The 13,757-nt window shown below is 39.3% G+C and overlaps 1 protein-coding gene across 4 annotated transcripts in view; it reads left to right on the top strand.

The window, feature by feature from the left end:
- The window catches only part of LOC126164408 (phosphofurin acidic cluster sorting protein 2), a 704,396-nt gene that overhangs the window by 615,286 nt on the left and 75,353 nt on the right, over positions 1 to 13,757 (top strand). For all 4 annotated transcript variants that reach the window (XM_049920238.1, XM_049920240.1, XM_049920239.1 and 1 more), the window contains 4 exons: positions 1,095 to 1,306; positions 11,381 to 11,535; positions 12,924 to 13,137; positions 13,339 to 13,381. In XM_049920238.1, coding sequence (XP_049776195.1) covers positions 1,095 to 1,306; positions 11,381 to 11,535; positions 12,924 to 13,137; positions 13,339 to 13,381 — 624 coding nt within the window. The remainder of the gene's footprint in view (positions 1 to 1,094; positions 1,307 to 11,380; positions 11,536 to 12,923; positions 13,138 to 13,338; positions 13,382 to 13,757) is intronic.

The following is a 13,757-nucleotide window of genomic DNA, read 5'->3' on the forward strand; positions in this document are numbered from 1 at the left end:
CAGTGCAATGCATCATCATCATGTTTTTTAGTCATGAAGTGACAGAAATGTTATGGAGCTGAAAGCATAATTTGATTAGGAAATGCTTTCAAGGCCTCATGTGTTTCCTTTGAATAAGGAGCTTAGGAAAGAGTGTAAACATGTTTGTAAAGTGACCCGTGAGTGTCATCCACAGACACATACTGCATTCGAGAAAATAAATGGCGTTCATAATGCCACTGAAGGTGATATCTGTGGTCTCCTGAAATTGCTTCTCAGTTATGGGACCTGTCAAGCCATCCTCACATGACAACTGGTCCACCATGAAGTGTGTGTTCTGCTTGGGTCCCTTAACTTTTGACCGTAGAAAAGAAGTTATAAGTTCTGCAAGTTACTGATGAGAATGTTTGCCGATTAAAGGACGGCATTTTTGAATGGCGCTGTGTGTGATGAAACTTGCTTACATAACTCTGTGCTCAAGCCATGCCATAGCATTTTGTGTGTTGAGTTTTTTGCTCATACATTGTACTATCAGCACAGGATACTGACATGACTTTTGAACGAGATTAGATTTTCTTACCACAGAAAAGATACAACCAACAAATAAGACTAATCATTTTCCTTTACAACAATGCACTCTTCCATTTAGCAGCTCTCACTTGTCCAAAATGGGGAGAAATGTAATGGACACCATTTGACCACCCTCCATATAGCAAAACCTATCATCCTTCGATTTTCATCTTTTTGGATCACTCAAAGAGTCATTATGAGGCAAACCATATGAGTATGATGCAACTGTGAAAGGCTTTGTGTGCAATTCGCTGGTAATGTGGCTACTGCTCCTTTTAGAATGAGGACATCAAGAAGTTGCATATAAACTGAACTAAGTGCATTTCCAAAGTAAGAGGTTACACAGAACAGTAGTTTATATTTGATTATAACAGCAAATGAAAAAATCAAAAACAAAAAAATAGTCTGTGTTATATTTGATCCAACCTTGTACTATTATTCAACAATGTTTATGTAGTGATGAAAAATAACAAGAAACTGTCAGTAATTACAGTAAGTTGTGTAGTTAGGACTTCATTTGCATTTTTTTTTTTTTTTTATTACAGCCACGGAAGCTATTACTAGAGCAGTTGTCACGTGTTTTACCACCTGATGATACAATACCAGATACTGTGGCTCTTGTTAATGGCTGTGATCCTCAGGGTACCTTGCTTGCTTCCCGTCTACAGGAACTGCGTCAACAGAAAGTTGTTAGCACGATGGGACCAGCAGATGTGCGTGCTACTGTTACATGTCTCGTCAGCAAAATTCAAAAGTTGTGAGTTTCAATATATTTGTATTTAATACAATCTAGATTGTTATTTTCTGGAGTTGTGTTACAGGGTTGAGAACTGCAGGGCCTGCCTAAGTGGGTCAGGGGGGCATTATGCATAGGAGGCTGTCCAGATAATGATAGCTGTATGAGACCTCAAAGTATTAATGTAAGATCCAAAGAAATTCCCTGCACATAAATTCTAGTGATCAGCTGCTGAAGCATTCATAACAATGTCCAAGAGTTTGAAGCACTCCTAAAAAGCAGTGGAGTTCACCTGATACTAGGAACAGAAATCTGGGCAAGAGCCAAATTCAATTTCAGTGAGATTTTTGAAGTTTTAAATGTATTTCAAAAGAATGGGCTAATGGGGAAATGCAGGTGATGTATTTGTCACAGTAGATAAGAAACTCAGATCCACCAAGATTGAAACTGGAGGTGCATATGAGAGTGGTTATGTAAGACTCATTATCGAGGGTGGGCATCGACTTATCTACATCTGCATCTATACCCTAGAAACCACCGTGAGGTGCATATCAGAGGTATGTCCCATTGTACCAGTTATTAGGTTTCTTCCCATTCCCTTCACACATGGAGCATGGGAGAATGATTGTTTGAATGCCTCTGTGCATGCAGTAATTTTTCTAATCTTATCCTCATGATGTCTATGTGAGCAATACATAGAGATTGTAGTATATTCCAAGGGTTATCATTTAAAGCCGGTTCTCGAAACTTTATTAAAAGACTTTCTCGAGATAGTTTACGTCTATCTTCAAGAGTTTGCGTGTTCAGTTTGTTCAGTATGTCTGTGACACTCTCCAATGGATCGAACAAACCTGTGACCATTCCTGCTGCCCTTCTCTGTATACGTTCAATATCCCCTGTTAGTCCTATTTGGTACGGGTTCCACACACTTGAGCAACATTCTAGAACCGGTCACACAAGTGATTTATAAGCAATCTTCTTTGTAGACTGATTGCACTTCTCCGGTATTCTACTAATAAACCAAAGTCTACCACCAGTAATAACCCAGTCTGCCACCTGCTATTGCCAAGACTGAGCCTTTGGGATCATTCCATTTCATATCCCTACAAAGTGTTACACACAGGTATTTGTTTGAGTTGGCCGATTCCAATTGTGACTCATTGATATTATAGTCATAGGGTACTACATTTTTTCATTTTATGAAGTGCCCAGTTTTACATTTCTGAACATTTAAAGCAAGTTGCCAGTCTTCCCACCACTTTGAAATCGTATCAAGATCAGACTGAATGTTTATGCAGCTTTCATTATAGATAACTACATCATCTGCAAAAAGTCCGAGGTTACTGTTAATATTATCTGCGAGGTCATTAATACACAACATGAACAGGAAGGGTCCCGACACACTTTCCTGGGGCACCCCTGAAGTTACTTCTACATCTGACGATGACTGCCCATTCGGGATAACGTGCTATGTCCTTGCTACCAAAAAGTCCTCAGTCAAGTCACAAATTTCACTTTAACCCCGTATGATCGAACCTTTGACAACAAGCATAGGTGTGGCACTGAGTCAAATGCTTTTCAGAAGTCAAGAAACACTGTGTCTACCTGACTGTCTTGATCCAAAGCTTTCTGTATGTCATGTGAGAAAAGTGCATGTTGAGTTTCAGATGACTGGTGTTTTCAGAATCCCTGCTGGTTGGCACGGAGGAGGTCATTCTGTTCAAGATACGTTATGTTTGAGGTCAGATTATGTTCTAAGATTAAACAACAAATTGATATCGAGGCTATTGCATGGTAGTTTTGTGGATGTACTATCCTTCTAGTAGACAGGTGTGACCTGTGCTTTTTTCCAAGAACTGGGCACAATTTTTTGTTCAAGGGATCTACGATAGATGATAGTGTGAAGAGGGGCTAACTCATTCGCAAATTCGGTGTAGAATCTGACAGGGATTCCATGGGGCACTGGAGCTTTGTTCAGTTTTAACGATTTCAGCTGTTTCTCAACACCACTGACACTAATACTTATTTCATTCACCTTTTCAGTGGTACAATTATTGAATTGGGGCAATTCTCCCGGGTTTTCCTTTGTAAAGGAACATTTGAAAACAGAGTTAAACATTTCACTTTTGCTTTGTTGTCCTCAATCTCAGTTCCTGTCTCATTTTCTGAACACTAACTTTGATGCCACTAACAGCCTTTACATACAGTCATAATTTATTTTGGGTTTTGTGAAATATCATTAGACAATATTCTGTTATGGTAGTCACTGAAGGCATCATGCCTTACTCTTTTGACAGCCAACTGTGTTTATACAACATCTCTCTACCTGTAGTCCTACACTTTGTTTTACATCTCTTATGTAGTAGTTTTTGCTTCTTTAGAATTTCTTTACAGTGAATGTTCCACGAGAGTTCCCTCCCATTATGAACTGTCTACTGGGTACATATCTATCCAGTGCCTGGTCAACTATTCTTTTAAACTTGAGTCACAGTTCCTCTACATGCTCCCGCTTTGTGCTGAAAGTTTCAAGTTTCTCGTTGAGATATGACACTACTGATTTTTTATCTAGTTTACTCAACATACATATCTTTTGGCTTGTTTTAGTTGTCCTTTGTACTTTGGTAAGCATTGTTACCACAACCATGTCATGGTCACGGGCATCAGTTTCAGTGTGGACATCGACCAGATTTACCACCTGATGTATCAAAAACTTTCAAGAACATTTCAGCTCATATCAGGAGACTATAGTCAGCTATCCATCAGTTGGGATATTTACATTTTTTTAAGTGGTGGGCATAACTGGGCAACTGAATGTGTGTGTGTGTCGCTTACTTTAGAAGAAGGCCGTTTGGATGAAAGTTCATATCTGTAAGTCCATCTTTATACAGATGGTTGCAAGACCTCTGCTGTTCAATATAGAATTTTGAATAAAAACAACTTTCAGCCCTCTAAATTTCAAATTATAATTTTATTTGAGTAACCACCATCTTCAGGCCCCCTGACCAACATGTAGGAAGATTCCCATCTCTCTAGAATGAAATTTTCACTCTACATTGATATGAAACTCCCTGGCAGATTAAAACTGTGTGCTGGACCAAGACTCGAACTTGAGACCTTTGCCTTTTGCGGGCAAGTGCTCTACCAGGAAGTTTCATATCAGTGCGCACTCCACTGAAGAGTGAAAAATTTCATTCTAGAAACATCCCCCAGGCTGTGGCTAAGCCATGTCTCCGCAATATCCTTTCTTCCAGGAGTGTTAGTTCTGCAAGGTACACAGGAGAGCTTCTGTGAAGTTTGGAAGGTAGGAGACGAGGTACTGGTGGAATTAAAGCTGTGAGGACTGGGCGTGAGTTGTGCTTGGGTAGCTCAGTTGGTAGAGCACTGGCCCGTGAAAGGCAAAGGTCCCGAATTCGAGTCTCGGTCCAGCACACAGTTTTAATCTGCCAGGAAGTTTCATTCCCATCTCTCGTCCAGTTGAAACAGGGGCGAGCATTCAGGCTGGGTATCAGTAGATTTCTGGTACCTGGTAATGGGGCAGTCTCATAGATTCATTGCTAATAAAATCAAGTTAATGGAACAGTCAGCAAGTGATGATCAGAGGGATCATGGTGTCAAAAATCTACAGATACCAGTCACTGAATGCTGGCTCCTATTTTGACTGGACCAGAGGTGGGAATCTTCCTACTCTTTGGTCAGGGGGCCTGAAGATGGCATAATGTAGCACTTAAACTGCTTGCTCAAATAAAATTACAATTTGAAATTTAGACACCTCTCCTCTATACGGTGAGTAGCAGTCTGTCTTTTTCATAATATTATCATTAAATGTTCTGTAAGGCAGTTACAGAGGGAATAGCCCACTCTCAAGGAATAACTGAAATCCTTTATATCTGTGATTAGGCATACAGAGAACCTGTAACTCAAGTTTAGAAAAATGGCTGATCAATCACTGTACAGATATGTACCTAGTTGAACAGTTTGTGATGGGAGGAACCTTTCATGGTATGTAGTCTCTGTAAAGAAGCAGGGACTACTGCATAATAGGTGGAAAATAAAGCAGAGGTTAAAAGATAGAATGAAGCTTCTAGAAACTGCCAGGAAGTTTCAGAGAGATGCTGAATGAAATACATTTGGCTGTAGAAAGGCCAGTGCATGAATCTTCAGCAACTGTCATAACAGAATCTACTTGAAAGATCTCTTACAAAATATAAAGTAATACATAAAATAAGGAAAAGGCAACCACTCGCATATAGCGAAATGATGCATGACGTACAGAAACAGATAACAGAAAACAGCATGTACACTACCTTTTTTTCTAACCAAAGAACACACATTTTCACACAAAACCACAGACACACCCAAATGCGCACTCCTGTGGCCACAACAAGACTGATTATTGATACTTGGTTATTGAAAGCAATTGCGTGAGCTGATGGAGATGAGGAGGGCTGTAGGGAAGGACTCAAGAAGGGGTAGCATAGAGAGGCAGCTTTTTGAAGGGATGAATCTGCGGCTGCACAACAAGATGTAAAGAGCACAGGGAATAGAGCAAAAAGAGATGTGAAAAGTGGGAGTGGGAGGAAAATTGGAGAAAGGTGAAGATGAAGAGAAGAGGAGATGGGAGATGGGTTGGAGAGAGAGAGAGAGAGAGAGAGAGAGAGAGAGAGAGAGAGAGAGAGAGAGAGAGAGAACCTGGGAAGGAGAGCGAGAAGTGGTAGGACGAGGCAGTGCATGATCTGGACGGAGAAGGAATGGTGTGGACAGAAGATGGAAGGGAAAAGGTAACATGAGACAGTGGGTACAGGTTAGTGGAGGGTTAGGCCAGGAGAACTGTGAAAGATCAGAAAAACCTGTGTTGGAAGGGAGTATCCAAATGACCCGTGTAGTGATTTATTTTTTTATTTATTTATTTATTTATCTCTTGTTCCGGTGATCCATGTTGTGACAGTATCACAGGATATGGAACGTGTCAATTTTACAAGCTTTTGGCTAGAATTTATGGTAATACATAAAACAAAACAAAAACAGTAACTTAGGTCCCACTACAAAAAAAATACATTTTAGATATAGATAGAGATTACAAAACAAAAAACAGTGAACAGTAACTTAGGTCCCACTACAAAAATACATTTTAGAGAGAGATAAAGATTACAAAATAATAAGTGTTACAAAGAAATAAATATTGCAAAATATATGTTCACAATAAAAATATTCGGTATTACAAATACAAATTTGGGCATACATTTGCATTTTACAATACAAGAGATGTTAAACACTGTAGTTCAGGAACTCTTCTAATGTATAAAATGATCCTTGCAATAGGAACTGCCTTAAGGTTTTTTTGAACAGGAGATCATCATCTATCAAACACTTAATTCTTGAAGGGAGGGCATTAAAAATCTTACAGCCACTGAAATGGACTCCTTTCTGCACCATACTTAGATTTGGCTGTTCATAGTGGATATCATGTTTCCTTCTAGTATTGTGACTGTGATATGCACTATTCAGCTTAAAGATGGATTTTTCTTTCCTTATGAAGCACATCAATGAGAATATATATTGTGCAGTGGATGTAAGTATTTCAAGCTTCTTAAAAAGATTCCTGCATGTGGCTCTAGGATTGACTCCACACATGATCCTTATGGCTCTTTTTTGTACACACAGTACTTTTTTAGCCAGTGGCTGATTTCCCCAAAATATAATTCCAAATGCCATAATTGCATGAAAGTAACCATAATATGCTGACTTCATGGTTTCCATATTTCTATAAGAAGAAACAATGCGCAATGCATATGTTGCTGAACTTAGTCTTTTGCACAGATCCACGATGTGGCTGGACCAATTCAGTTTGCTATCAATATGCAAGCCTACCTTTACAAATATTTCCTCATCTTTGGATGTTTTGTGGAACTGAATGTAGTTTGTTTTACAGTAATTTAAAATAAGACCATTAATGTTGAACCAGTTCACCGTTTCATTTAAAATCTTATTTGCCGTTACCTCAAGCTTATCTTCCGAATTATCAATAAGTAGAGTAGTGCCATCCGCGAAAATGGTGAATCTACAATATTCCGTAGAGAGAGGAAGATCATTTATAAATATAATAAGCAGCTGTTGAAGTCATTTGTGCTGTTGCATGCAGCATGTTGTGTTTGCAGTTTGCCACAGTTTGGCCATGCCCGTTTATGCAAATAGGCAGTTGATTACTTGTCATGCCCACACAGAATGCTGTATAGTAATTGCAGCATATCTGGTATATAACACAGTTGCTTTCGCACAGCTCCCTTCCTTTCATTGGGTAAGAAATCCCTCTGATAGATACTGTAATAGGTTGTGGATGGGTGTATGGGACAGATCTTGCATCTGGACTGCCCACCCAAGGAGTGCAGGATGACAAGGAACACCGCTTTGGAGGATGTGGGTAAGATATCCTTCACCTCTGAGCATGGTGAGAGGTGTTCAGAGCACTGGTGGAGGACGTGATTGAGCTTTTCAAGGTCACGGTGATGCTGGTCGGTGGCTTGTTAACGGGTTTACTGGTTTTAGAGGAGTAAATGACACAGAAGATTTGTTTATGGATGGGCAGGGTAGAATATTGTCTTAGTAAAGGCTCTGGTAAAACTATCGATATATTTTGGCAACTCCTGCTTTCCGCTGCAGATGTGGCTTTCACTGCAGATGCGGTGTCCACGGATGTCGAGGCTGTAAGGAAGAGACTTTCTGACATGGAACAGATGACATGTCAAAGTGGAGATACAGTTGGTGGTTGGTGCATTTGATATGGATAGACTTCTTTATCTGAGAAGAGACTGACTTTTAGGAAGGTGGATCGACGAGTTGAGAAGAACCAAGTGAAGCAGTTTTGGGAATAGATGTAGAGGTTATGAAGAAAAGAACAAAGGTTGTCCTTATTGTGGGAACAGATCATGAAAGTCTAATCAATGAATCTGAATCAGACAAGAGGTTTTAGGTGTTGATTGGATAGGAAGTATTTGTCCAGATGGCCCATAGATCTAAATAAGTTGGCATAGGACAGTGCTGTGTTAGTACCCATGGTAGTACCATTTTCTTTCTTCTTCTTCTTCTTCTTCTTCTCTTTTTTAAGATTTGGCCTGAAATAACTGTAGGGCAGGATGTGGTTGGCTAGGAGGAATAGGAAAGAGGTGGTGGGTTTGGAAACATGACCACAAGGATGGTGTACAAGGATGTCATATCCTTAGTGACCAATGAGGAGTCTTGTGGTAGCAAGACAGAAACTGTGGAGAGGTGGTGAAGGAAGTGAGCAGTGTCTTGAATGTAGGATGGGAGATTACAGACAATAGTTTGGAGATGTTGGACAACAAAGGAGTTCATTCTGTCAGAGCATTATACCCAGCCACAATGGGGTAACCAGTCAGGAGACTTGTGGGACTGGGCTTGTGGAGTAGGTGAAAGGTAGGAGTGTGCAGAATTTCTGGTGTGAGGAGCTGCTTGAGATCATGTTGGTCTTCTGTGATAGGATCATGGTAGTAAGATTTGTATACAGTGGAATCAGAAAGTTGGCAGAGATCCTCAGCCACTTAGTCACTATGATTCATGACCACTGGGATGAAACCTTTCTCTTCAGGATGGATGGTATGGTATGGATTGTTGTTTTTCAGGTTAGAGCAAGCAGGGTGTTCCATAGGAGTGATGTTGGAGTTTCTCGGGAGAGGTTTAGGAATGGATGGTGAGACCATGTTAGAAATTGCAAATTCCTGAAAGCTGGAAGTGGATCACTGTTGGAAGGAGGTTGGGACTGTCTTAAATATGCTTCCATACGTGGATTTGGTTGTCTGTTGTCAGTGAGGTGTGGGGTGAAGAAATATATCCAATGCAAAGAATGAGTAAAGGAAAGGACATCTTTTACAAGTCCAATGTGGTTGAAATTAGGTTTGGGGCTAAAGATGAGGCCTTTAGAAAGGGCTGACAGTTCTGCAGGGGTTAGAGAGTTTTGACAAAAAATTTGACAACTGTCTCACTGGATACGTGTTTAGGTGTAGTGCGTTTTGCGGAAGGTGGATGAAATTTTTGGGGATGTGGAAGACGGACTAAGTCGGCAAGGCACGGACACGGAGCTACGAGAGGTTGACAGGGATTGGGGGAGAGTTGGGTCAGAATGATAGATTTCATTCGTAGTTAAAGGTAGTCCTAGTCCCATACAGGCATAAAACAGGAGTAGCTGGGACAGTTTCATCAGATGGTGCTGGGTATGCTGTTCCAGCTGTTGAAGGGCAAAAGATTCTATTGCAGTGATGGGATTCGGAAAATTAGGGTCACGGAGTACAATGATCTTGCAAAATGTATGCAGGGTGTCAAGTAGTGTTCGAGCTTGAATTTTACATTTTCGAAGGACCAGATAGGTGATCGTGAGACACTGGTGTAAATGGAAGAGGTGAAGGTTCTTGTGGTAGGGTGGGTGACAGCCAGAGATGCCAGTTTTAATGGTAAGTCCATTAGGTGCAGTACCAGGTGCCAGACTGGATTTTAAGAAAAGTATGTGTGATGGGAGTTTTGCAAGATCAATACACTGTGTTAAAGACACTGCTCATTTCCTTCACTGCCTGTCTGCAGTTCCTGTCACATTATCATCAGAATCGTTGTTACTTACTGTGGACATGACATCCTTGTACACCACATCTCTTGTACTCTCTTTTAAGAGCAGTCTTAGGGTCAATATTGCCTCATTCACATGTTTGTCCATATCAACCACCAACACTACTTCCACTTTGACAGCTGTCACATGTTCCACTTCCAAAAGTCTCTTCCTTACAGCTTTGCCATCTGTGGACATTGCACCTGCAGTGGAAAGCAGGAATTGTCAAAATATACTGGTAACCTTACTGATAAAATTCTATCCAGTACATCCATAAACAAATCTCCCATACCATTTGCTCCTTTGATACCAGTAAACCTGTGATTACGCAGTATCACCCTGGCCTTGAAAAACTCAATCACATTCTCCACCATGGCTTTGAATTCTCTCACCTTGCTCTGAGATGAGGGATATGCTACTCCTCCTTGTCTCAATAGACAATATCAGCCCATTGCATACACTTCCATATACTACTCTTAATTGAGCATGTTAGACCTAGGGATCACTATATGTGATGCACTACATAGATTCAGTGTTTCCCCACAGTCACGAACATTGCTGCTATTAGTTGAAGGGAAACCGCATTCTATCAGCGTGTCTTTGATTATAACCTATCCCAGTCTGAGCCACTTGATAATCCATCATCACTCTTGCATGCCACCCGATAGCTTTCTTGGAGACAGGATCAATCCCTGGGGGTTGTAAGAGTGTACAGTCGAATTTTTCTCCTGGACTGTTCTGGGTGTGGTGGCGATTTCACTGGCAGTACTGTGAGAACATTTCTAGCACATCTCCTTTGACCTCTCTGGGGATGCATTAGTGGCCATATTCCAGACAGTATTTATTAGTTGTCTGTAGAATTGAGGCATAGCGAATGTTTCACAATACAGCTGGTGAGTTAACTGCTACGTCAACTTGTTTGGTATGTGCTGTGTGTTTCAAGCTCAGGTTTGTTTATTCTGCAATAGCACAGTGGCAGAGTGGTCATCTGCAGTGCAGAAGGATGTGCACCATATCAGGAAAGAAAACAAAGGATATCGTGTAGGTGCCACAGTCCATTTATCCACTGTATCTTACATTTGCAGGGGAATGATGAGTGAATTTGTATCCCCCTTTTTTTTTTTTTTTTTTTGCACTAGTTGAATGTAATCCTGTACTCATGCATTGCTGCATGTGTTCCAAAGTGATGACTGATAACTTTTTTGAAAACATTCAACTTTCAGTGTTGTTAAAACACCTATTCAAACAGAAGATATAGTATTACAAAAAAAAAAAAAAAAAAAAAAAAAAAAATTAAATAATTGAAATACACACTTTACCATTAAATCTGAGTAAAGTTAATTACAATTTTTGTAACTCTTTTACTGGAAAGCCAACATTTTTAACATTTAAATGCACTGTATTATAAATTTTGGAAATTTAAATGCTGGTATGATACAATAAAATAAATGACACTCCACTGACAAACCAAATTCTTCCCACAGCTGTAACAGCAATGCAAAACCACCTCCTCCTATTAAAGTTTTGCTTGCTGGTTCTGACAGTTTTGTGAATTCAGTATTAAGGCTCTATGTGGACCAGCTGTCCTTGAAGCCGCCTGACTGGCAGAACTACATCAAATTCCTCATAGTTCCTTTAGGTAAAGTATTTATATAGCTGACAGATTTTATTATATCACAAGTAGAAACATAGTTTCTTAACAGGGATGCTACAAACATTAATTGTATAATAGTTTAGTTGGATCATATAACAATGTAATCATTGTGTAACATAATTTTATTAATATTTTATGATGATTATGATAGCTTTTTTATATTCATTGATAAATGATTGCTCTCCCAGAAGCCTTCACTTAGCAGACAGGATGAGAAAATCCAGCCGGCCGGAGTGCCCGAGTGGTTCTAGGCGCTTCAGTCTGGAACAGCACGACCGCTACGGTCACAGGTTCGAATCCTGCCTCGGGCATGGATGTGTGTGATGTCTTTAGGTTAGATAGGTTTAAGTAGTTCTAAGTTCTAGGGGACTGATGACCTCAGATGTTAAGTCCCATGGTGCTCAGAGCCGTTTGAACCATTTTTTGAGAAAATCCATTTTTCATTTCATCCTGTCTGGTAAGTCTTCCTTGACACAATATTGAGGGTGACTTTCCCTGTATATGCAAGCCCTTCCAGTCTCTTTTCCTCCAATATTTTCTTGCTTTTTGCCAGAAAAAATAGACACCTGGTTCCAAAAGCTAGCAATTTTACATTTCTTTGTGTATCTGTCAACTATCAGTTTATGAGTAGACACACTGTCTTTTTGCCTTCATCTCATTTTTACCTTTGAGTCCACCAACTCAGCATTGGCTTTGCATCCTCTTTCTTTTCATACTCACATATCTTTCTTATCTATCATTTACATATTTATCGTTTACATGTCCCCCCTCCCCCTCCACATTTCACCAAATTTTTTTACATGTATGTTTTGCTTCACCGCTTCATCCCCATTTTATCGTTAATTTATGTATGGCTTACCAACTGCTTTTTCTGCTATTTATCATCATTCATATTGTAGATTTAGCATTACATTGTTAGTTTCTCAGTTATTCTCACCTTCTGTGTGTGCTATCTGTGATATAGCTTCTTAGATGACTTTGAGGAATTACTTCTTACCTTTTTTTCTCTTAACACTCTTGTTCTCTTCATGACTGGTGTACGATGATCTCATTCCAAAAACTTAACCCATTTGAATTTTTACGTTTTACTCTGGAGTTGCTACTTTCTTACATGTTACTAAGTAGGCATTTTATCTCTTTCTATTCATTTGAAGTTTCATATTAGCATGTTCTCTCCTGAATAAATAAATTTAACTTCTCATTAGGATATCTTGCATTACTGATTATATTTATGAGGTATTAACACTTGTAGCATACCATTTCTACATAGAACAAGATTTAATAACTAGCAGCTATGATTTCCCACAGGACAATAGTGAAACTGAAATGCCAATTTGCTTATTTTTGAAGTCTGCACAGTTTTATTTTTGTAGGCAACAACACATTAGCTCGGTATCTGGGATCTTTGGATGCCGTATATGCCTCTGCATTCACAGTGGATAGCTGGAAGGAACTTTTAGAACATGCAGAGCTACAAAAGACTGACTGCCAAGAAATGCTCAATAGGGTTCATCGTTATCTGCATAATGCGAGTGCCATTCTTCAACTGCCAATTGCTGAAGCGATGATAACTTATAAAGAGAAAAGGTACTTTTATAGTCTTTGCTATGTTGTATATTATTATCGTGTTGGTTTTATTAGTTACTAAAATACAGATTAACATACTAGTAAGCCCTGCACATTTGTACTAATTTAAAGTACTAAAAATATGCACGTTTTATGAATTACTACTATAAGTATGTCACATTTTAATCCACCGACATTCATGACGATTTTTATTTTTAACAGCTCAGACGATGAATCTTCTCAAATATTTATACCTTTCATCAACGTAAGTATGCATAATTTACTACGTAAATTAATCTGCTTTCGACAGCCTTACATGATTTGTATAAATGTTTCAAGCATTAGTTATCAATGAAATAATTCTTAAGAGAAGTCTCTCTCTGACCAACAAAGATATTTTCCTTCATGGAAATCAGCAATAGTCTACACAAAAATATAATTTCAGCTTAATATTTTAATTTCTATTAGTGCTTCATATTTGAAAACAGTGTACAGTCAATGTTATTATATCGTTGTTGTGGAGGTGGTGATGGGGTGGTAGTTGTTGTCATTCTTGTTGTGTTCTTCACTCCAGAGACTGGTTTGATACATCTCTATAAGCTAGTTTATTGTGTGCCAGCCTCTTCATCTCTGAACAACTA

The sequence above is a fragment of the Schistocerca cancellata genome, chromosome 1 (assembly GCF_023864275.1).
Source record: "Schistocerca cancellata isolate TAMUIC-IGC-003103 chromosome 1, iqSchCanc2.1, whole genome shotgun sequence".
NCBI classification, from domain to species: Eukaryota; Metazoa; Arthropoda; class Insecta; order Orthoptera; family Acrididae; genus Schistocerca; species Schistocerca cancellata.